The 24212-nt window shown below is 57.2% G+C and overlaps 2 protein-coding genes across 3 annotated transcripts in view; one reads left to right on the top strand and one right to left on the bottom strand.

The window, feature by feature from the left end:
- GIGYF1 (GRB10 interacting GYF protein 1) overlaps positions 1-24212 on the bottom strand; it is a 43252-nt gene that overhangs the window by 7673 nt on the left and 11367 nt on the right. The window contains exons 6-24 of one of the 2 annotated variants that reach the window (XM_069950088.1): positions 17088-17199; positions 16882-16990; positions 16764-16804; positions 16334-16507; positions 16025-16245; positions 11973-12084; positions 11684-11872; positions 11451-11590; positions 9359-9509; positions 9116-9282; positions 7757-7848; positions 5214-5306; positions 2528-2628; positions 2356-2438; positions 2150-2278; positions 1904-2074; positions 1661-1824; positions 1419-1567; positions 1186-1340 (exon numbers count right to left, since the gene is read on the bottom strand). In XM_069950088.1, the coding sequence (XP_069806189.1) occupies positions 1186-1340; positions 1419-1567; positions 1661-1824; positions 1904-2074; positions 2150-2278; positions 2356-2438; positions 2528-2628; positions 5214-5306; positions 7757-7848; positions 9116-9282; positions 9359-9509; positions 11451-11590; positions 11684-11872; positions 11973-12084; positions 16025-16245; positions 16334-16507; positions 16764-16804; positions 16882-16990; positions 17088-17199 (2553 nt within the window). The remainder of the gene's footprint in view (positions 1-1185; positions 1341-1418; positions 1568-1660; positions 1825-1903; positions 2075-2149; positions 2279-2355; positions 2439-2527; positions 2629-5213; positions 5307-7756; positions 7849-9115; positions 9283-9358; positions 9510-11450; positions 11591-11683; positions 11873-11972; positions 12085-16024; positions 16246-16333; positions 16508-16763; positions 16805-16881; positions 16991-17087; positions 17200-24212) is intronic. The other variant, XM_069950095.1, reaches the window with a different exon arrangement.
- On the top strand, positions 20214-22680 carry LOC138771155 (octapeptide-repeat protein T2-like; the record flags this gene model as incomplete). The annotated part of the gene is made up of 4 exons (XM_069950675.1): positions 20214-20350; positions 20441-20600; positions 22264-22329; positions 22540-22680. Coding segments are annotated over 4 exons (504 nt in total), but the record flags the coding sequence as incomplete, so codon positions are not given.

Below are 24212 nucleotides of genomic sequence, written 5' to 3'. Positions count from 1 at the left end.
CAGACCTCCAGTGAAGAGTCCAATAGCATCCTGGGATCTTGCCTTAGTACTAGATTGTCTATGCACTAGTCCCTTTGAACCACTGCAGGAAGAATCCCTGAAGTTTCTTTCATTTAAGACTTTGTTTCTGGTTGCCATCGTTTCGGCGAAAAGGATTGGCGAAATCAAAGCTCTCTCCTATAAGGAACCTTACCTTATTATCAACCAGGAGGGTCTGCTGCTAAGAACCAGACCAGGCTTTCTTCCAAAGGTCGCTTCGTCAGCTAATGTAAATCAGGAAATCTTCGTTCATCTTTGTTTGAAAATCCTCAAGGCGCAGAACAAGAGAAGCTCCATCTCCTAGATGTCAAGAGAGCGGTACTTACCTACATTGATCGGTCCAGCAGCTTTAGATCTTCAGATTCCTTGTTCCTTCAATTTCAAGGCCCCAATAAGGGGAAAGCGGCATCCAAGGCCTCCTTGTCCCGCTGGATTAAAGATATCATCGCGGAGTGCTATAGTCAACAAGATCTTCCTCTGCCAGTAGGCATTAAAGCACACTCTTTGCGATCTACTTCAGCTTCCTGGGCCGAACTTGCCCAAGTGTCACTGGATCAGATTTGTCATGCTGCAACATGGGCCTCTTCATCGACATATGCGAGGCATTATCACTTAGACGTCATCTCTAATAGCAGAGTGTCCTTTGGCAGAAAAGGGCTGCAAATGGCGTCTTTAAGCTAACTACCCCCCCTTTTTTTGAGTATTGCTTTGCTTTCCCTTGTGTCTTTGTGCTGCCGTAGGACGATATAAAAAGTCTAAATTTACTTACTGAAATTTCTTCTTTTTATGAGTCCGTAGGCAGCACAACATCCCGCCCTAATAAATTGTGTGTTATTGCTGCAAACGTACACGGCTTGTGTCGTCTCTGGGTCTCTTTTATGAGGAATCGTCAATTACTTAATTATGTTTAATTGATTAATCATGTTGTTCTTTCTGCCTGGCAGCATGAGGTAACTAAGTTAACCCTTGTGTGCTGCCTACGGACTCATAAAAAGAAGAAATTTCGGTAAGTAAATTTAGACAAACTTTTCACAGGTCATGTCCTGTCCTGATCTCCAGGTAAATTGTGTCCTATACAGCAGACACCCACCAGCTCCCCCACAATGCGTTAGTGACCGGGGGCTCCTGCTCACGTTCCGGACTCACCTGCTGACGTTGGCTGGCTTTGTACTTTGCTCGTCGTTCCAAGAACTGTTTAGCAAATTCTTTGGCTTCAAGTGTTTCCCCAAGACAGGAGCGGATATAATCGTGGACGTCGTACGGAGACTCGAGTTCCTTCAGGAAGGCCACTAATGTGGGGACTGTGAAGGAGAGAAGATGGAGTGTCAGGGTGAGAGGACTGGGAGGGTTTGGGGGGGCATCAGGCGCAGGGGTCTCACCGTCCAGGTTATTGGATGTATTCAGGATGTGTAGCATCTGCTCGCACCACTGAGTGAACCCGTCTGACGGTTTTATTCCCTGCAGAAGTTTCAGAAGCTTCTCCTCGTCGTCTGTTTTTTTGCGCCGGGCGGTAGCGGTGTAAGAGTCGCTGTAGGATGGATGGGGAGAGTCAATAAGCTATGGAAGTAACCACAGCAGACGGGATCCATAGACATACGGGATGGGGGGGTTCAGCACTCACGTCAGGGATGGGCTACTCCTGCTGTTCCTCAGTCCCCGGCTGCTCGCCCCGGCTTTGACACTTTCCTCCCAGGGGCTCTTCTCCAGCCCGCCCCACAGAGAGCCTGAGTCAGACCCCCACTGAGAGGGAATGATGGGGGCGCCAGACATGCCCAGACCTCCGTGCTGAGGATGAAAGGAAAGTTACAAAACATTCCCTGAAATACCCACTATTAATGGTCCCCCTGGCATCCACGCCACCCACCGTCCTGGCTGACTGAGCTCTCTGCTTCAGCATCTGCCCCTCTCGCTCCTGCATTTCCAGCATGGCTTTTAGGGAGACGCCTTTGCCATGAGCAGCCCACACGGGGCTGGAGGACGAGGACTGACCGCTCTGCTGGATCAGCTTCAGGAGCAGCTCCTGCTGTTGACGGCACTGGAAAAAAAGTGGTGGGCGGTGAGGAGCTTTGTATATTACAGGACCAGGGAGAGAATGAAGAGCAGAACTCACCTGCTTCCTCCTGTACATCTCCTCCTCTTCCCGGCGCTTCTGCTCCTCCTGGCGCCTCTTCTCCTCTCTCCTTTTCCGCTCCTCCTCCTCTCTCTTGGCCCTGAGTTCTGCTTCTCTGCGCTCCTGCAACTGAACCAAGCCTCCGTTATTAGTATACGCGCTATCAGGCACCTCCGCGACCCTCCGCTCACCCCAAGTGACAATACCTTCTGTTGCAGTTGCAGCTGCTCCAATATTGGCCCCTGAGATACCGCAGTCACAGGCAGGTCCCACAGCGCGGAGTCCCCACCTTATACAGAACAAGAGGGTTAATGGCGGTGGAGCCAGGAGCGGGCGGCTCACCACACAAGAGGACACGGCGGGCAGAGTCCTGCTTACCTGCTGTCGGTGTGTTTGAGGTATTCAGATCCCATAGGGATCCAGTGTCTGGCACAGAGAGAGATCGGTTCATAGAGGGGAGGAGGGCAGCGTCGGACCCCCTGAGGGATGACACAAAGCGGGGTAAATAAAAATCCATGACAGTAATTGGAAAAAAAGGAGGAAGGTGTAGGGAAGAGGTGGGGGTCACAGCCGAAGGGGATCAGTCCTTCATGCTCCTGATGGATCACCACTATGTTGGAGGCCTTAGAGGCAGCTGACTGACACTGAGCTGAACCCCAAATCACACTACCCCGTCAGCTATACCCCCAGATCACACTACCCCGTCAGCTATACCCCCAGATCACACTACCCCGTCAGCTATACCCCCAGATCACACTACCCCGTCAGCTATACCCCCAGATCACACTACCCCGTCAGCTATACCCCCAGATCACGGTCCCCTAGGGACTCCATTGGGTATATCCCCAGGACATCTGGTGCATGCAGAGTACCTCACATGCAGCCTAATCGCGTTTTATGTGGTCAGGCCCTGCATACACTATAAGGAGGTAGAGGTGTGGTCAGGCCAGGCCTGCGTCCACTATAAGGAGGTAGAGGTGTGGTGAGGTCCTGCGTCCACTATAAGTAGGTAGACGTGTGGTCAGGCCGGGCCCTGCATCCACTATAAGTAGGTAGACGTGTGGTCAGGCCGGGCCCTGCGTTCACTATAAGTAGGTAGACGTGTGGTCAGGCCGGGCCCTGCGTCCACTATAAGGAGGCAGACGTGTGGTCAGGCCGGGCCCTGCGTCCACAATAAGGAGGCAGACGTGTGGTCAGGCCGGGCCCTACGGCCACTATAAGGAGGCAGAGGTGTGGTCATGCCGGGCCCTACGTCCACTATAAGGAGGCAGAGGTGTGGTCATGCCGGGCCCTACGTCCACTATAAGGAGGCAGAGGTGTGGTCATGCCGGGCTCTGCGTCCACTATAAGGAGGTAGAGGTGTGGTCAGGCCCTGCGTCCACTATAAGGAGGCAGACGTGTGGTCAGGCCGGGCCCTGCGTCCACTATAAGGAGGCAGACGTGTGGTCAGGTAGGGCCCTGCGTCCACTATAAGGAGGCAGACGCGTGGTCAGGCCGGGCCCTGCGTTCACTATAAGGAGGCAGATGCGTGGTCAGGCCGGGCCCTGCGTTCACTATAAGGAGGTAGGGGTGTGGTCAGGCCCTGCATCCACTGTAAGGAGGCAGACGTGTGGTCAGGCCGGGCCCTGCGTCCACTATAAGGAGGCAGACGTGTGGTCAGGTCGGGCCCTGCATCCACTATAAGGAGGTAGGGGTGTGGTCAGGCCCTGCATCCACTATAAGGAGGTAAAGGTGTGGTCAGGGCGGGCCCTACGTCCACTATAAGGAGGCAGACGTGTGGTCAGGCCGGGCCCTGCGTCCACTATAAGGAGGCAGACGTGTGGTCAGGTAGGGCCCTGCGTCCACTATAAGGAGGTAGACGTGTGGTCAGGCTCTGCGTCCACTATAAGGAGGCAGACGTGTGGTCAGGCCGGGCCCTGCGTCCACTATAAGGAGGTAGACGTGTGGTCAGGCCGGGCCCTGCGTCCACTATAAGGAGGTAGAGTTGTGGTCAGGCCGGGCCCTGCGTCCACTATAAGGAGGTAGAGTTGTGGTCAGGCCGGGCCCTGCGTCCACTATAAGGAGGTAGACGTGTGGTCAGGCCGGGTCCTGCGTCCACTAAAAGGAGGTAGAGTTGTGGTCAGGCCGGGCCCTGCGTCCACTATAAGGAGGTAGAGGTGTGGTCAGGCCGGGCCCTGCGTCCACTATAAGGAGGTAGAGGTGTGGTCAGGCCGGGCCCTGCGTCCACTATAAGGAGGCAGACGTGTGGTCAGGCCGGGCCCTGCGTTCACTATAAGGAGGCAGACGTGTGGTCAGGCCCTGCGTCCACTATAAGGAGGTAGAGGTGTGGTCAGGCCGGGCCCTGCGTTCACTATAAGGAGGCAGACGTGTGGTCAGGCCGGGCCCTGCGTTCACTATAAGGAGGTAGGGGTGTGGTCAGGACGGGCCCTGCGTCCACTATAAGGAGGTAGGGGTGTGGTCAGGACGGGCCCTGCGTCCACTATAAGGAGGTAGAGGTGTGGTCAGGTCGGCCCTGCGTCCACTATAAGGAGGTAGAGGTGTGGTGAGGTCAGGCCCTGCGTCCACTATAAGGAGGTAGAGGTGTGGTCAGGTCCTGCGTCCACTATAAGGAGGTAGAGGTGTGGTCAGGTCCTGCGTCCACTATAAGGAGGTAGAGGTGTGGTCAGGTCGGGCCCTGCGTCCACTATAAGGAGGTAGAGGTGTGGTCAGGCCGGGCCCTGCGTCCACTATAAGGAGGCAGACGTGTGGTCAGGTCGGGCCCTGCGTCCACTATAAGGAGGCAGAGGTGTGGTCAGGTCGGGCCCTGCGTCCACTATAAGGAGGTAGAGGTGTGGTCAGGTCAGGCCAGGCCCTGCGTCCACTATAAGGAGGTAGAGGTGTGGTCAGGTCGGGCCCTGCGTCCACTATAAGGAGGTAGAGGTGTGGTCAGGTCGGGCCCTGCGTCCACTATAAGGAGGTAGAGGTGTGGTCAGGCCGGGCCCTGCATCTATGTAAGCACCAATAATAGGGAGAAGTCAGTGACTATGGGGAGTAGTGATGGACGGGGGCAGAAGGAGGACGCTACCTGGATTTTGAGGGGTTCAGTTGCTGGAGGAATAGAGTCAGCTGCTGTTGCTGAGCTGTGAGATCACTGGATTTCTGCTGAGAGTACTGCTGCCTGCGGGCAACACAGAGCAATACCGAGCATTACTACTGGCCAGAGAGAGGCTGTGCTGCGGGGGCGGGGGCTAGAAAGATTGGGGAGGGGGGGGGATAGATGAGAGGAGTGAGGGGGGAGAGATGAGAGGAGTGAGGGGGGATAGATGAGAGGAGTGAGGGGGGATAGATGAGAGGAGTGGAGGGGGGATAGATGAGAGGAGTGAGGGGGGAGGGATGAGAGGAGTGAGGGGGGAGGGATGAGAGGAGTGAGGGGGGAGGGATGAGAGGAGTGAGGGGGGAGGGATGAGAGGAGTGAGGGGGGAGGGATGAGAGGAGTGAGGGGGGAGGGATGAGAGGAGTGAGGGGGGAGGGATGAGAGGAGTGAGGGGGGAGGGATGAGAGGAGTGAGGGGGGAGGGATGAGAGGAGTGAGGGGGGAGAGATGAGAGGAGTGAGGGGGGGAGAGATGAGAGGAGTGAGGGGGGATAGATGAGAGGAGTGAGGGGGGAGAGATGAGAGGAGTGAGGGGGGAGAGATGAGAGGAGTGAGGGGGAGAGATGAGAAAAGTGGGGGGGGGGGGGAGATGAGAGGAGTGAGGGGGGAGGGATGAGAGGAGTGAGGGGGGAGAGATGAGAGGAGTGAGGGGGGAGAGATGAGAGGAGTGAGGGGGGATAGATGAGAGGAGTGAGGGGGGGATAGATGAGAGGAGTGAGGGGGGATAGATGAGAGGAGTGAGGGGGGATAGATGAGAGGAGTGAGGGGGGAGAGATGAGAGGAGTGAGGGGGGATAGATGAGAGGAGTGAGGGGGAGAGATGAGAGGAGTGAGGGGGGATAGATGAGAGGAGTGAGGGGGGATAGATGAGAGGAGTGAGGGGGGATAGATGAGAGGAGTGAGGGGGGATAGATGAGAGGAGTGAGGGGGGATAGATGAGAGGAGTGAGGGGGGATAGATGAGAGGAGTGAGGGGGGATAGATGAGAGGAGTGAGGGGGGATAGATGAGAGGAGTGAGGGGGGATAGATGAGAGGAGTGAGGGGGATAGATGAGAGGAGTGAGGGGGATAGATGAGAGGAGTGAGGGGGGATAGATGAGAGGAGTGAGGGGGAGAGATGAGAGGAGTGGGGGGGGGAGAGATGAGAGGAGTGGGGGGGGGGAGAGATGAGAGGAGTGGGGGGGGGAGAGATGAGAGGAGTGAGGGGGGATAGATGAGAGGAGTGAGGGGGATAGATGAGAGGAGTGAGGGGGGATAGATGAGAGGAGTGAGGGGGGATAGATGAGGAGAGTGAGGGGGGAGGGATGAGAGGAGTGAGGGGGGATAGATGAGAGGAGTGAGGGGGGATAGATGAGAGGAGTGAGGGGGATAGATGAGAGGAGTGAGGGGGATAGATGAGAGGAGTGAGGGGGATAGATGAGAGGAGTGAGGGGGATAGATGAGAGGAGTGAGGGGGGATAGATGAGAGGAGTGAGGGGGGATAGATGAGGAGAGTGAGGGGGGATAGATGAGAGGAGTGAGGGGGATAGATGAGAGGAGTGAGGGGGGAGAGATGAGAGGAGTGAGGGGGATAGATGAGAGGAGTGAGGGGGGAGAGATGAGAGGAGTGAGGGGGGATAGATGAGAGGAGTGAGGGGGGATAGATGAGGAGAGTGAGGGGGATAGATGAGGAGAGTGAGGGGGGAGATGAGAGGAGTGAGGGGGGAGAGATGAGAGGAGTGAGGGGGGATAGATGAGAGGAGTGAGGGGGGATAGATGAGAGGAGTGAGGGGGGATAGATGAGAGGAGTGAGGGGGGATAGATGAGAGGAGTGAGGGGGGATAGATGAGAGGAGTGAGGGGGGATAGATGAGAGGAGTGAGGGGGGATAGATGAGAGGAGTGAGGGGGGATAGATGAGAGGAGTGGGGGGGGGATAGATGAGAGGAGTGGGGGGGGGATAGATGAGAGGAGTGAGGGGGGATAGATGAGAGGAGTGAGGGGGGATAGATGAGAGGAGTGAGGGGGATAGATGAGAGGAGTGAGGGGGGATAGATGAGAGGAGTGAGGGGGAGAGATGAGAGGAGTGAGGGGGGATAGATGAGAGGAGTGAGGGGGAGAGATGAGAGGAGTGGGAGGGGGATAGATGAGAGGAGTGAGGGGGGAGGGATGAGAGGAGTGAGGGGGGATAGATGAGAGGAGTGAGGGGGAGAGATGAGAGGAGTGGGAGGGGGATAGATGAGAGGAGTGAGGGGGGGGGTGAGAGGAGTGAGGGGGGAGAGATGAGAGGAGTGAGGGGGGAGAGATGAGAGGAGTGAGGGGGGATAGATGAGAGGAGTGGGGGGGGGGATAGATGAGAGGAGTGAGGGGGGAGAGATGAGAGGAGTGAGGGGGATAGATGAGAGGAGTGAGGGGGATAGATGAGGAGAGTGAGGGGGGGCAGGGATAGTAGAGTGTGAGGACGGAGCAGATGGGACACAATACAGACACAACCCTCTTACCTGCTAATAAACTGCAGCAGGTACTGGTGTTGCATCTGCTGATACAGAGCTAACTCCTGTTGTTTTTTCAGGCACTGCTGATCAATGTTACCCTGCAAAACACAAGATGCATCAAGGACTTACTGGGGGCGCTGTAGAGGTGTTCCAGTCTTGTCCGGTTTTCTTATATTAACCCTTAATAATAGTGATGACATACAGAGGTATATATAATCCTGATCACACATGGGATGGCTGCACTGGGGTCTACATGGTGGGTCGGACAGGATAGGATCATCCTCAGCAGGCAGACAAAGCCCAGGGAATGCTCAGCTCTCTCCTGCACACAGCACATGCTAAGTTCCACCCCCAACTTCCTGCGTTCTGTCCTGGTCTCTGTTACTAGAGACAGATTTCCCCTAACAATAGTTTGTGAGCAGCAGATTGCAGAGAAGGGAGGCATTCTGCTGGGCAGACTTCAGGGCTAGTTCTCCAGTGTAAGGGCATGTTCACACTGAGTAAATCAGGCGGAATTCTGTGGAAGAACTTTCAGCTGCAGAATCCCGCCTGTCTCAGTGTCCTATAGCCTGTCTATGGGAGAGCACGCTCTCCTCTGCTTCCGCGGCTCTCCGCTCAGAGACGTGACATGCCAATCGGAGTGCGGCAGCACTCTCCCATAGAAAAGCAGTGTCACACTGATGCAGGTTTGATTCCGAGGCAGAAAGGATTCTGCACGGAATTCCGCCTGATTTACACAGAGTGAACATACTCTAGGGGGCACAAAATTGTATAGCCATTTGGAGGGGGGGGGGGGGGGGGGTAGCGTGAAAACCATTTATGTCCAGGGCCCCCACCCCCACATTACACGGTACATACTGTAAGACGCTTCCTTGCCTGATGAAGGCTTCTACCACTGTCTTCCATATTTTGTGGTCACACACTCAGCTTGCTGTCTGCGCCTCTTACTACACTACAGCTGAAGGTTTGCTACACTTGTAGTCTGATAGTTCGTATTTATAGATATAAATGCAGCAGACTGTGCGGCTAAAGGTCCCCATACACCTAAGACTTATGTCAGCCAAACCCGCCACTCGCAGTGGAATCGGCAGCTGCTATAAGATGTATGGGGTAGTCTACAATAACCATCGTCAGATGATATAGGTGGAGATAGGGGTCAGGCATGGTTAAAAATCATGGCAGACCACTTTGTTCAGAAAAAGGACACTTTACCTCTCTCCATAGAGAATACAGGAATTCTCAGCCGTGCTGAACGTGTGTATGGGGAGGCCAGGCAGCGGGTGGGAGACGTAACAGACGGGCGGACAATCAAAGACCGGATACAACGGCAGGAAAAGGACAATACATTATAGCGGGGTTGCTCACCAGCAGGGGCGGCGGGGACGGCCCTGGGGCAAATGGTACCCGACCCCACATCTTGATGACTTCCCCCAGCGGCTGAAATCCCTCGTCGCATCCTCTCTTCACCAAGAGCGACATAGTGAAATATCCCGCCTGGCACCACTCTGCCATCTCTTGTGTACTGAACGGACCTGCGGGCACAAGGAGAGATGGCGGTAAGGGGCCAGCTGGGAGGGAAAGACACAGCCTCATAAGAAGAGCACAGACCTTGGATCTCCCCCTGAGGATCCTTGTAGAACCACTTCATGGCAGCCTCGTGGGACAGGGGAAGAGCAGCAGCACTATGGGAGCGACTAGACGAGAAGCCATCTTCTTCTAGAGAGGAATCTTGTAGGGAAGCCACCAACTTCTCAGCTTCCTATAAGAGACACATGAAGAAGACATCAGGGCGGCAAAGTACAGTGATGGTGGGGAGACACACGGAGGAGACGTCAGGGCGGCCATGTACAGTGATGACGGGGAGACACAAGGAGGAGATGGCAGGGCGGCCATGTACAGTGATGGCGGGGAAACACAAGGAGGAGACGGCAGGGCGGCCATGTACAGTGATGGCGGGGAAACACAAGGAGGAGACGGCAGGGCGGCCATGTACAGTGATGACAGGGAGACACAAGGAGGAGACGGCAAGGTGGCCATGTACAGTGATGTCAGAGATACAAGGAGGAGACGGCAGGGCGGCCATGTACAGTGATGGCGGGGAAACACAAGGAGGAGACGGCAGGGCGGCCATGTACAGTGATGTCAGAGATACATGGAGGAGACATCAGGGCGGCCATGTACAGTGATGTCGGGGAGAGACGTCAGGGCGGCCATGTACAGTGATGTCGGGGAGAGACGTCAGGGCGGCCATGTACAGTGATGTCGGGGAGAGACGTCAGGGCGGCCATGTACAGTGATGTCGGGGAGAGACGTCAGGGCGGCCATGTACAGTGATGTCGTGGAGAGACGTCAGGGCGGCCATGTACAGTGATGTCGTGGAGAGACGTCAGGGCGGCCATGTACAGTGATGTCGGGGAGAGACTTCAGGGCGGCCATGTACAGTGATGTCGTGGAGAGACGTCAGGGCGGCCATGTACAGTGATGTCGTGGAGAGAGGTCAGGGCGGCCATGTACAGTGATGTCGGAGAGAGACGTCAGGGCGGCCATGTACAGTGATGTCGGGGAGAGACTTCAGGGCGGCCATGTACAGTGATGTCGGGGAGAGACGTCAGGGCGGCCATGTACAGTGATGTCGGGGAGAGACATCAGGGCGGCCATGTACAGTGATGTCGGGGAGAGACGTCAGGGCGGCCATGTACAGTGATGTCGGGGAGAGACGTCAGGGCGGCCATGTACAGTGATGTCGGGGAGAGACGTCAGGGAGAGACTTCAGGGCGGCCATGTACAGTGATGTCGGGGAGAGACGTCAGGGCGGCCATGTACAGTGATGTCGGGGAGAGACATCAGGGCGGCCATGTACAGTGATGTCGGGGAGAGACGTCAGGGCGGCCATGTACAGTGATGTCGGGGAGAGACGTCAGGGCGGCCATGTACAGTGATGTCGGGGAGAGACGTCAGGGAGAGACTTCAGGGCGGCCATGTACAGTGATGTCGGGGAGAGACGTCAGGGCGGCCATGTACAGTGATGTCGGGAAGAGACGTCAGGGCGGCCATGTACAGTGACGGCGGGGAGACACACAGAGGAGACATCAGGGCGGCCATGTACAGTAATGACAGGGAGACACAGAGGAGATGTCAGGGCGGCCATGTACAGCGATGGCGGGGAGACACAGGGAGGAGACGTCAGGGCGGCCATGTACAGTGATATCAGAGATACATGGAGGAGACGTCAGGGCGGCCATGTACAGTGATGTCGGGGAGAGACATGGAGGAGACATTAGGGCAGCCATGTACAGTGATGACGGGGAGACACATGGAGGAGACGTCGGGGCGGCCATGTACAGTGATGTCAGAGATACATGGAGGAGATGTCAGGGCGGCCATGTACAGTGATGACGGGGAGACACATGGAGGAGACATCGGGGCGGCCATGTACAGTGATGTCGGGGAGAGACATGGAGGAGATGTCAGGGCAGCCATGTACAGTGATGACGGGGAGACACATGGAGGAGACGTCGGGGCGGCCATGTACAGTGATGTTGGGGAGAGACATGGAGGAGATGTCAGGGCGGCCATGTACAGTGATGTTGGGGAGAGACATGGAGGAGATGTCAGGGCGGCCATGTACGTGATGGTGGCGAGAGACATGGAGACGTCAGGGTGGCCATGTACAGTGATGGCGGAGGACAAGGACACTTACCTGCTGGAGATGTTTCATGCCTTCATCCTCCTCTGGATCCCCCACAGAAAATTCAGTAGCAGCAACTGTGGGGGGAGATGGAGGGGTGGGCAGGGTGGAAAGTGGGGAGATGGAGGAAGGAGCGAAGGGTCCCGGGTTACCTGGACAGAGGACAATAAGAGCAAAGGGTTAGAGTTCTCCCTTAAATCCTCTGCACATACCTCGGTAAAGGCCCTTCCCCCGCCGCTGCTCACCTTCATTTATTGGACATGAAGGAGGCTCAATCAACACCCCATCTTCTCCATCTGCGGTGGAGATATCAGGGGCTCGCTCCCCCTCCCCCTCCGTGTACATCCCCGCAGGCCATACAGAACCGCTCTGCTCTGGAGATTTGGAGGGGGCTTCTTGCTGCGAGTCTTCTGAGGGGGCCGACTGTTCATCATCTAAGGAAAGGGAAAAGTGAGAGCCGGTTCTGTATGCAAGTCTCCTCTCACCTCTGCTGAAACACTCTGTGCTGCTGTGATCCTCCAGTATAAGACTTACTATTAAGGACAGATCTGTCCCCGCCATTTTCTGTCCGATCCTCGTCTTCCTCATCTTCCACACCCTGGAACTCCAGCTCCTGCTCCTCTACAATGGTCTCTTTGGGGCTTTTCTGTAATGCACAGGATATGGAGTCATTGTCAGGGGCACGGCCCACACCACCAGGGGTGCCACACACACACACACACCAGCCCCCCCCCCCTCCACCAGGGGTACCCCCCCCGACACACACCAGCCCCCCTCCCCCACACACAGACATCATGCGAGTAGACCCCTCCCCCCCCCAACACACACACAAACCACTCGGGAAACCCCACCATGGAACCCCTCCCACACCACACAGGGCACCAAACCCACTGCCCAAGACCCCCCCCCAAATCACCAGAGACAACCTCCCACACCACCCAGGGCACCACCACCCACGTTAAAGGAGAAGTCTGGCCAAAATTTTTTTTAAAAAGTTCAGCAGAGAACCTAAAGTTATAGAACATGTATATAGGAAGTATAAGCCTTTTCTGCAGTCTTACCTAACCTTTTTAGTCCAGTATGGCTGCCAGAAGTAGTCTATTTCCTCATTCTCTGCTGATCTCACGGCCCCATCTGGCCGTTCCTGCTACAGTGAGGGAGTAGCCATCCTGTATTTCACACCTCCCTCATCTAGTAACGCCTCCCTGTTACTCCTCTCACTCAGCTCACTCCACTCCGTAACTTTACTGAAGTTTGTAACACACAACAAGTTCCAGCAAGCCGCTCCTCTGCACCCTGGGCTGCTCCTGATACCCCCTGCTTGATGAGCAATGGATGGGGCTAGAATAGTGTTGTACTGCAGGGAAGAGGTGCAGAAAGACAGTGACTGTGGGTGCTACAGCTGGTACAGGCTGGGAGAGAGCTGCTGTGAGGAACTGGTGAGAGAGGTGAAGCTGGGAAGACGCGCCTGTGAAGAAGGTGGAAGCAGAGACGGGGAGAAGTGTAGAGCCAGTGGATGAGGAGGGAGCCGTGGACACTGTGTGGGGGAGCGAGAACAAACAAGTCAGCACGGAGAAGAGGGTAACTGAGGAAGATGGAGGGAGCTGAGCTGCTGTGGAGATAGTGTGGGGGAGCGAGAACAAACAAGTCAGCACGGAGAAGAGGGTCACTGAGGAGTACAGGCAGTCTCTTACAGATAAGTGACAATGAAAGTATCTTGAGAGTGCAGGAGGAGATAAACATGAGAGGAATTTTTTTGGGAGCCTAAAGGTCCTATCACACGGAGCGATTTTTAACGACTAACGATAAACAATCGCAAACGGGATTGTTTATCATTACCTGAAATCGTTCCTCATATTACACAGAACGATGGTCATTAGATACCATCGTTATTACGATCGTTTATTCCTTCTGATCTCAGAAAGACAATGAACAATGTGCTATTTCACTGAACGATTAGTGAAAAAATGCGGAATTACAGCAATTAGCGAACGATTAACGATAATTTTAGGTTTGGATCTAAATCAACGACATACGAACGATTTTTTGATTGTTGCCTGCAATTACACAGAACGATTATCATTTAAATTCGAACTGTATAATGATTTTTCGCATAATAATCATCTCGTGTAATAGGGCCCTAACTCAGGTGATTTCATACCAGGTACCTATCTGTGTGTGCCTAAGGGTGGTACTACATGGGCCAATGGGGGCCCGATTATCGTTTAACAAGGGCTGCGGGGACATTGTTACCAATGTCCTTGCAGCCTTTGTTTAAACTGTATACATACCTATCCAGGTTGCAGGGCTCCACTTCCTCTGAGCTTCTCACTGGGTCCCGCGCGCTCCAGCTTCACAGCGGCTTGTCTCAGCTGACAAGCCGCTCAGCCAATCACTGGCGGGCTCAGAGGAAGAGGAGCCCTGCAACCTGGATAGGTTTGCATATCGTCAGCGTCGGCCGAGCACCGCATCCATGCGTCAGAACCTATATCAACGATCAGCCGATGACAACCATCATCGGCTGATCGTTGTCTTTATTACATGGAACGATAACTGGCCAGATAGGGCTGATTCGGCCGATTATCGTTCCGTGTAACAGTACATAGATCTGTCATAATGACTGGATGCATGGGTTGTTGGGGGAGAAGGGAGGAAGCTTACAGGCTTATTTGCTGGAGGGGAGGGAAAAACAGAGGGGGCGTTACCAGGGGGCAGAGCTGAGCAAGCCTAGCTAAACAGGAAGTGCAGAGGAGCACCATGGTAGTAAAAACTGTGTCTGAGGGTGAAAATAAATGGCGATTTCGGGCTGTATAGCTTCACAGGGGTGTAATAAGTGGTGTCCCTGAAGGACAAGCAAATTTATTTTTTTGTCATGTGGCCGGACTTCTCCTTAAAGACGCGCCCCCCCCTCACACACATCTGGATAGCTCCCCCACAGTGCACCGCCTCCACACACCCACCATCTGGGACCCCACCACCACCCCCACACACCCACCATCTGGGACCCCACCACCACCCCCACACACCCACCATCTGGGACCCCACCACCACCCCCACACACCCACCATCTGGGACCCCACCACCACCCCCACACACCCACCATCTGGGACCCCACCACCACCCCCCACACACCCACCATCTGGGACCCCACCACCACCCCCACACACCCACCATCTGGGACCCCACCACCACCCCACACACCCACCATCTGGGACCCCACCACCACCCCCACACACCCACCATCTGGGACCCCACCACCACCCCCACACAACCACCATCTGGGACCCCACCACCACCCCCACACAACCACCACCTGGGACCCCACCACCACCCCCACACAACCACCATCTGGGACCCCACCACCACCCCCACACAACCACCATCTGGGACCCCCACCACCACCCCCACACAACCACCACCTGGGACCCCACCACCACCCCCACACAACCACCATCTGGGACCCCACCACCCACCCCCCACACAACCACCATCTGGGACCCCACCACCACCCCCACACAACCACCATCTGGGACCCCACCACCACCCCCACACAACCACCACCTGGGACCCCACCACCCACCCCCACACAACCACCATCTGGGACCCCACCACCACCCCCACACAACCACCACCTGGGACCCCACCACCACCCCCACACAACCACCATCTGGGACCCCACCACCACCCCCACACAACCACCATCTGGGACCCCACCACCACCCCACACACCCACCATCTGGGACCCCAAAACCACCCCACACACCCACCACCTGGGACCCCACCACCACCCCACACACCCACCATCTGGAACCCCACACACCCACCATCTGGGACCCCACCACCCCCCCCACACAACCACCATCTGGGACCCCACCACCACCCCACACACCCACCATCTGGGACCCCACCACCACCCCCCCCCACACACCACACACACCATCTGGGACCCCCCCCCCCCCCACACACACACCCACCATCTGGGACCCCACCACCCCCACACACACACACCATCTGGGACCCCACCACCACCCCCCCCCCCCCCCCACACACACCATCTGGGACCCCCCCCCCCCCCACACACACACACCCACCATCTGGGACCCCACCCCCCCACCATCTGGGACCCCACCACCACCCCCACCATCTGGGACCCCACAGGGCACCACCCCCACACACCCACCATCTGGGACCCCACAGGGCACCACCCCCACACACCCACCATCTGGGACCCCACAGGGCACCGCCCCCACACACCCACCATCTGGGACCCCACAGGGCACCGCCCCCACCATCTGGGACCCCACAGGGCACCGCCCCCACACACCCACCATCTGGGACCCCACAGGGCACCACCCCCACACACCCACCATCTGGGACCCCACAGGGCACCGCCCCCACACACCCACCATCTGGGACCCCACAGGGCACCGCCCCCACCATCTGGGACCCCACAGGGCACCGCCCCCACAGACCCACCATCTGGGACCCCACAGGGCACCGCCCCCACACATTACACACCATCTGGGACCCCACAGGGCACTGCCCCCACACATACACACCCCCGGGGACTGCCCAACCACCCTTACCTTAAAGGATAAGAATGCCCCGGAAGAATCAAAGGTCCCCATCTCATCATCCTCATCCTCCATGCACCACTCAGGGAGCCCGTCCCTGTCCTCCTCCTGTGCGTTGTCCCCACCACGTCCACCTCCTCGCGGAGCAGCTCCTCCCTCTTCTCGCACCATTTCAAAGTCGAACTTCCGTCGCCGGTCGCCGTGTTCCCGCCATCCAGCAGAGCGCGGCCCCTCTGAGCAGGAAACATGTGGTAAGCGGATCCATGAAAACAAAATGAAGGAAAGAGGCGGAGCTGGGGGGGGCATGAAAATATGTCTGACCTGTTCCTCCAGGGCTTGTAGATCGCCAGCGGTCATCTCTCCTGGACACGGACAGCCTCCAGTTACCATCCTCATCCTCCTCTTGTCCGTCACGCAGTGTGCGCCAGTTGTCACTGTCCGAGCGGGCAAACTCTTTTCTAGATGGACCCGCAGTCTCCTCAAAGCCTACCCGGACTGCAGGAGAAACATATGGACTGTGTCATCACATGGGACCTGCCTGTCTGTAGTCTATGAGAGTCACTGGTGGGGACGGCACAGTCTGTGCCACACGAGGGGAGGATCCGGGAGGAGAATACGGGACTGTCCGATAACAGGCAGAGAATGGGCGGGTATACAGACTGGGGGGGGGGGGGGGTGTTGTGTTATACAGACTGACTGGGATACAGAGGGTATACAGAGGATGGAGTCTCCTTACACACAGGTAACGTACCTGCTTCCCTCCTGATGGGCTTCTCAAACCGTCTCTCGCCCCTGTAATGAGAGCAGCAGTTACCATGTGACCCGGAGACACTGATCACATGACATCACCATGTTAGGTAACACCTCACCTGTCATCCCAACTCTGGCTCCGATGAATCTCCCGAGCACCACGGCCAAATCCAGATTCCCCATCATCCAGAGCCCGCTGGTAGATAGCGGAATCACCACGACCGCGGCCTAATGGAGAAAGAGAGTGCCATCAGCGAGAGCGCTCACAAGTCTTCTCACATGTCTCTCTCGGAACCTCACCCATCACATCTCATAAAGCGCTTACCCCGGCCACGTGCTGTGCCCCTGCCTCTGCTCACTCCTCCAGGAGCCGGAGCCGCTCCTTTACCCATCAGTCTCAGCACAGGAACACTGTTTACCGAGAGTGAAAAGTTCCTCTGCAGAAAAAGAACAGGGAGATGACAGCAGGCCCAGGTGAGAGGGGAGGGGCGGAAAAGGCCAGGAGAGACAGAGAGACACAGAGAGAGAGAGAGGGGGAGGGGGGAAGGGGCCAGGCGAGAGAGAGAGAGAGGGGGAGAGAGAGAGAGGGGGGGGGGGGGGAAGGGCCAGGCGAGAGAGAGAGAGAGAGAGAGAGAGAAGGGCCAGGCGAGAAAGAGAGAGAAGGGCCAGGCGAGAAAGAGAGAGAGAGAGAGAGAAGGGCCAGGCGAGAAAGAGAGAAGGGCCAGGCGAGAAAGAGAGAAGGGCCAGGCGAGAGAGCGAGAGAGAGAAGGGCCAGGCGAGAAAGAGAGAGAGAAGGGCCAGGCGAGAGAGCTAGAGAGAGAAGGGCCAGGCGAGAGAGCTAGAGAGAGAAGGGCCAGGCGAGAGAGAGAGAGAGAGGGGGAGGGGGGAAGGGGCCAGGCGAGAGAGAGAGAGAGAAAGAAAGAGAGAGAGAAGGGCCAGGCGAGAGAGAGAGAGAGAGAGAAGGGCCAGGCGAGAAAGAGAGAGAAGGGCCAGGCGAGAGAGCGAGAGAGAGAGAGAGAAGGGCCAGGCGAGAGAGCGAGAGAGAGAAGGGCCAGGCGAGAGCGAGAGAGAGAAGGGCCAGGCGAGAGAGCTAGAGAGAGAAGGGCCAGGCGAGAGAGAGAGAGAGAGAGAGAGAGAGAGAGAGAGGGGGAGGGGGGAAGGGGCCAGGCGAGAGAGAGAGAGAGAGAAAGAAAGAGAGAGAGAAGGGCCAGGCGAGAGAGCGAGAGAGAGAGAGAGAAGGGCCAGGCGAGAGAGCGAGAGAGAGAGAGAGAAGGGCCAGGCGAGAGAGCGAGAGAGAGAGAGAGAAGGGCCAGGCGAGAGAGCGAGAGAGAGAGAGAGAAGGGCCAGGCGAGAGAGCGAGAGAGAGAGAGAGAAGGGCCAGGCGAGAGAGCGAGAGAGAGAGAGAGAGAAGGGCCAGGCGAGAGAGCGAGAGAGAGAGAGAGAGAAGGGCCAGGCGAGAGAGCGAGAGAGAGAGAAGGGCCAGGCGAGAGAGAGAGAAAGGGCCAGGCGAGAGAGAGAGAAGGGCCAGGCGAGAGAGAGAGAGAGAAAGGGCCAGGCGAGAGAGAGAGAGAGAGAGAGAGAGAAAGGGCCAGGCGAGAGAGAGAGAGAGAGAGAGAGAAAGGGCCAGGCGAGAGAGAGAGAGAGAGAGAGAAAGGGCCAGGCGAGAGAGAGAGAGAGAGAGAGAAGGGCCAGGCGAGAGAGAGAGAGAGAGAGAAGGGCCAGGCGAGAGAGAGAGAGAGAGAGAAGGGCCAGGCGAGAGAGAGAGAGAAGGGCCAGGCGAGAGAGAGAGAGAAGGGCCAGGCGAGAGAGAGAGAGAAGGGCCAGGCGAGAGAGAGCGAGAGAGAGAAGAGAGAGAGAGAGAGAGAGAGAAGGCCAGGCGAGAGAGTGAGAGAGAAGAGAGAGAAGGGCCAGGCGAGGAGAGCGAGAGAGAGAGGAGAGAGAGAAGGGGCCAGGCGAGAGAGAGAGAGAGAGAGAGAGAGAGAGAGGGGCCAGGCGAGAGGAGAGAGGAGAGAGAGAGAAGGGCCAGGCGAGAGGAGAGAGAGAGAGAGAGAGAAGAGAGAGAGAGAAGGGCCAGGCGAGAGAGAGAGAGATAGGGCCAGGCGAGAGAGAGAGAGAGAGAAGAGAGAGAGAGAGAGAAGGGCCAGGCGAGAGAGCGAGAGAGAGAGAGAGAGAGAGAAGGGCCAGGCGAGAGAGAGAGAGAAGGGCCAGGCGAGAGAGAGAGAGAGAGAGAGAGAGAGAGAAGGGCCAGGCGAGAGAGCGAGAGAGAGAGAGAAGGGCCAGGCGAGAGAGCGAGAGAGAGAGAGAAGGGCCAGGCGAGAGAGCGAGAGAGAGAGAGAAGGGCCAGGCGAGAGAGGCGAGAGAGAGAGAGAAGGCCAGGCGAGAGAGGCGAGAGAGATGAGAGAAGGCCAGGCGACGAGAGCGAGAGAGAGAGAGAAGGGCCAGGCGAGAGAGAGAAGGGCCAGGCGAGAGGAGAGAGAAGGGCCGCGGAGAGAGAAGGGCCAGGCGAGAGAGAGAAGGGCCAGGCGAGAGAGAGAAGGGCCAGCGAGATGAGAGAAGGGCCAGGGCGAGAGAGAGAAGGGCCAGGCGAGAGAGGAGAAGGGCCAGGAGAAGAGAGAGAGAGAGAGAGAAGGAGAGAGAGAGAGAGAGAAGGGCAGGCGAGAAAAGAGAGAAGGGCCAGGCGAGGAGAGCGAAGAGAGAGAGAGAAGGGCCAGGCGAGAGAGCGAGAGAGAGAGAGAAAAGGCCCAGGCGAGAGAAGAGCGAGAGAGAGAGAGAAGGGCCAGGCGAGAGAGAGCGAGAGAGAGAGAGAAGGGCCAGGCGATGAGAGCGAGAGAGAGAGAGAAGGGCCAGGCGAGAGAGCGAGAGAGAGAGAGAAGGGCCAGGCGAGAGAGAGAGAGAGAGAAGGGCCAGGCGAGAGAGCGAGAGAGAGAGAGAGAGAGAGAGAGAGAGAGAAGGGCCAGGCGAGAAAGAGAGAGAAGGGCCAGGCGAGAAAGAGAGAGAGAGAGAGAGAGAGAGAAGGGCCAGGCGAGAGAGAGAGAGAGGAGAGAGAGAGAGAGAGAGAGAGAGAGAGAGGAGACAGGCGAGAGAGAGAGAGAGAGAGAGAGAGAGAGAGAAGGGGCCAGGCGAGGAGAGAGAGAGAAGGCCAGGCGAGAGAGAGAGAAGGGCCAGGCGAGAGAGAGAGAGAGAGAAGGGCCAGGCGAGAGAGAGAGAGAGAGAAGGGCCAGGCGAGAGAGAGAGAAGGGTCAGGCGAGAGAGAGAGAGAGAGAGAAGGGCCAGGCGAGAGAGAGAGAGAGAAGGGCCAGGCGAGAGAGAGAGAAGGGCCAGGCGAGAGAGAGAGAGAAGGGCCAGGCGAGAGAGAGAGAGAAGGGCCAGGCGAGAGAGAGAGAGAGAGAGAAGGGCCAGGCGAGAGAGAGAGAGAAGGGCCAGGCGAGAGAGAGAGAGAGAGAGAGAGAGAAGGGCCAGGCGAGAAAGAGAGAGAGAGAGAGAGAGAGAGAGAGAGAGAGAGAGAGAGAGAGAAGGGCCAGGCGAGAAAGAGAGAAGGGCCAGGCGAGAGAGTGAGAGAGAGAGAGAGCGAGAGAGAGAGAGAGAAGGGCCAGGCGAGAGAGCGAGAGAGAGAGAGAAGGGCCAGGCGAGAGAGAGAGAGAAGGGCCAGGCGAGAGAGAGAGAGAAGGGCCAGGCAAGAGAGCGAGAGAGAGAAGGGCCAGGTGAGAGAGAGAGAGAGAGAGAGAGAGAGAGAGAGAGAGAAGGGCCAGGCGAGAGAGAGAGAGAGAGAGAAGGGCGAGAGAGAGAGAGAGAGAGAGAGAGAGAGAGAGAGAGAGAGAAGGGCGAGAGAGAGAGAGAGAGAGAAGGGCCAGGCGAGAGAGAGAGAGAGAGAAGGGCCAGGCGAGAGAGAGAGAGAGAGAGAGAGAGAGAAGGGCCAGGCGAGAGAGAGAGAAGGGCCAGGCGAGAGAGAGAGAGAGAGAGAGAGAGAGAGAAGGGCCAGGCGAGAGAGAGAGAAGGGCCAGGCGAGAGAGAGAGAGAGAGAGAAGGGCCAGGCGAGAGAGAGAGAAGGGCCAGGCGAGAAAGAGAGAGAGAGAAGGGCCAGGCGAGAAAGAGAGAGAGAGAGAGAGAGAGAGAGAAGGGCCAGGCGAGAAAGAGAGAAGGGCCAGGCGAGAAAGAGAGAGAGAGAGAGAGAAGGGCGAGAGAGAGAGAGAGAGAGAGAGAAGGGCCAGGCGAGAAAGAGAGAAGGGCCAGGCGAGAGAGTGAGAGAGAGAGAGAGCGAGAGAGAGAGAGAGAAGGGCCAGGCGAGAGAGAGAGAGAAGGGCCAGGCGAGAGAGAGAGAGAGAAGGGCCAGGCGAGAGAGAGAGAGAAGGGCCAGGCGAGAGAGAGAGAGAGAACGTCCCGGCGAGAGAGAGAGAGAGAGGGCCAGGCGAGAGAGAGAGAGAGAGAGAGAAGGGCCAGGCGAGAGAGAGAGAGAAGGGCCAGGCGAGAGAGAGAGAGAAGGGCCAGGCGAGAGAGAGAGAGGGGGAGAAGGGCCAGGCGAGAGAGAGAGAGAGAGAAGGGCCAGGCGAGAGAGAGAGAGAAGGGCCAGGCGAGAGAGAGAGAGAAGGGCCAGGCGAGAGAGAGAGAGAAGGGCCAGGCGAGAGAGAGAGAGAAGGGCCAGGCGAGAGAGAGAGAGAAGGGCCAGGCGAGAGAGAGAGAGAGAGAGAAGGGCCAGGCGAGAAAGAGAGAAGGGCCAGGCGAGAGAGAGAGAGAGAAGGGCCAGGCGAGAGAGAGAGAGAAGGGCCAGGCGAGAGAGAGAGAGAAGGGCCAGGCGAGAGAGAGAGAGAGAAGGGCCAGGCGAGAGAGAGAGAGAGAAGGGCCAGGCGAGAGAGAGAGAGAGAAGGGCCAGGCGAGAGAGAGAGAGAGAAGGGCCAGGCGAGAGAGAGAGAGAAGGGCCAGGCGAGAGAGAGAGAGAGAGAGAAGGGCCAGGCGAGAAAGAGAGAAGGGCCAGGCGAGAGAGAGAGAGAAGGGCCAGGCGAGAGAGAGAGAAGGGCCAGGCGAGAGAGAGAGAGAAGGGCCAGGCGAGAGAGAGAGAGAGAAGGGCCAGGCGAGAGAGAGAGAGAAGGGCCAGGCGAGAGAGAGAGAGAAGGGCCAGGCGAGAGAGAGAGAGAAGGGCCAGGCGAGAGAGAGAGAGAGAAGGGCCAGGCGAGAGAGAGAGAAGGGCCAGGCGAGAAAGAGAGAGAAGGGCCAGGCGAGAAAGAGAGAGCGAGAGAGAGCGAGCGAGAGCGAGAGAGAGAGAGAGAGAGAGAGAAGGGCCAGGCGAGAAAGAGAGAGAAGGGCCAGGCGAGAAAGAGAGAGCGAGAGAGAGAGAGAGAGAGAGAGAGAAGGGCCAGGCGAGAAAGAGAGAAGGGCCAGGCGAGAGAGCGAGAGAGAGAGAGAGAGAGAGAAGGGCCAGGCGAGAGAGAGAGAGAAGGGCCAGGCGAGAGAGCGAGAGAGAGAGAGAAGGGCCAGGCGAGAGAGCGAGAGAGAAGGGCCAGGCGAGAGAGAGAGAGAGAGAGAGAGAGAGCGAGAGCGAGAGAGAAGGGCCAGGCGAGAGAGAGAGAGAGAGAGAGAAGGGCCAGGCGAGAGAGAGAGAGAAGGGCCAGGCGAGAGAGCGAGAGAGAAGGGCCAGGCGAGAGAGCGAGAGAGAAGGGCCAGGCGAGAGAGAGAGAGAAGGGCCAGGAGAGAGAGAGAGAGAGAGAGAGAGAAGAGAGGAGAGACGAGAGAGAGATGGAGCGGAGAGAGCGACGAATGATAGAGATTGAAGAGAGATGCGAGAGAGAAGGGCCAGGCGAGAGAGAGCAGGACGAGACGGACGGAGAGAGAGAGAGAGAGAGCGAGAGAAGGCGCCAGGCGAGAGAGAGAAGGAAAAAGGGCCGAGAGAGAGAGATGAGAGAGAGAGAGAGAGAGAGAGAGAGGCCAGGCAAGAGAGAAAGAGAGAGAGAGAGAGAGAGAGAGAGAGAGACGCGAGCGAGAGGAGAGAGAGAGAGAGATGAGAGAGAGAAGGGCAAGAGAGAGAGAGAGAGAGAGAGAGAGAAGGGCGAGAGAGAGAGAGAGAGAGAGAGAGAGAGAGAGAGAGAGAGAGAGAAGGGCGAGAGAGAGAGAAGGGCGAGAGAGAGAGAGAGAAGAGAGAGAGAGAGAGAGAGAGAAGGGCGAGAGAGAGAGAGAGAGAAGGGCGAGAGAGAGAGAGAGAGAGAGAGGGGCTAGAGAGAGAGAGAGAGAGAGAGGCTAGAGAGAGAGAGAGAGAGAGAGAGAGAAGGGCTAGAGAGAGAGAGAGAGAGAGAGAGAAGGGCTAGAGAGAGAGAGAGAGAGAGAGAGAGAAGGGCTAGAGAGAGAGAGAGAGAGAGAGAGAGAGAGAAGGGCTAGAGAGAGAGAGAGAGAGAAGGGCGAGAGAGAGAGAGAAGGGCGAGAAAGAGAGAGAGAGAAGGGCGAGAGAGAGAAGGGCGAGAGAGAGAGAGAGAAAAGCGAGAGAGAGAAGGGCGAGAGAGAGAGAGAAGGGCGAGAGAGAGAGAGAGAGAAGGGCGAGAGAGAGAAGGGCGAGAGAGAGAGAGAAGGGCGAGAGAGAGAGAGAGAGAGAGAGAAGGGCGAGAGAGAGAGAGAGAGAGAGAGAGAGAAGGGCGAGAGAGAGAGAGAGAGAGAGAGAGAGAGAGAAGGGAGAGAGAGAGAGAGAGAGAGAGAAGGGCGAGAGAGAGAGAGAGAGAGAGAGAGAAGGGGCGAAGAGAGATGAGAGAGAGAGAGAGAGAGAGAGAAGGGCGAGAGAGAGAGAGAGAGAGAGAGAGAAGGGCGAGAGAGAGAGAGAGAGAGAGAGAGAAGGGCGAGAGAGAGAGAGAGAGAGAGAGAGAGAGAGAGAAGGGCGAGAGAGAGAGAGAGAGAGAGAGAGAAGGGCGAGAGAGAGAGAGAGAGAAGGGCGAGAGAGAGAGAGAGAGAGAGAAGGGCGAGAGAGAGAGAGAGAGAAGGGCGAGAGAGAGAGAGAGAGAGAGAAGGCGCGAGAGAGAGAGAGGAGAAGGGCTGAGAGAGAGAGAGGAGAGAGAGAGAGAGAGGAGAGACGAGAGAGAGAGAGAGAGAGAGAAGGGCTGAGAGAGAGAGAGAGGAGAGAGAGAAGGGCGAGAGAGAGAGAGAGAGAGACGAGAAGGGCGAGTACGAGAGAGAGAGAGAGAGAGAAGGGCGAGGAGAGAGAGAGAGAGGCAGGGGCTGGCGAGAGAGAGAGAGAGAGAGAGAGAAGGGCGAGAGAGAGAGAGAGAGAAGGGCGAGAGAGAGAGAGAGAAGGGCAGAGAGAGAGAGAGAGAGAAGGGCGAGAGAGAGAGAGAGAGAAGGGCGAGAGAGAGAGAGAGAGAGAGAGAAGGGCGAGAGAGAGAGAAGGGCCAGGCGAGAGAGAGAGAGAGAAGACGGCGAGAGAGAGAGAGAGAGAAGAGAGAGAGAGAGAGCAAGGGCGATGAGAGAGAGAGAAGGGCCA

The sequence above is a fragment of the Dendropsophus ebraccatus genome, chromosome 1, assembly GCF_027789765.1.
Source record: "Dendropsophus ebraccatus isolate aDenEbr1 chromosome 1, aDenEbr1.pat, whole genome shotgun sequence".
NCBI lineage: Eukaryota > Metazoa > Chordata > Amphibia > Anura > Hylidae > Dendropsophus > Dendropsophus ebraccatus.
Note: the sequence above shows the minus strand (reverse complement) of the source record. Positions and strands in the feature narration are given on the sequence as shown.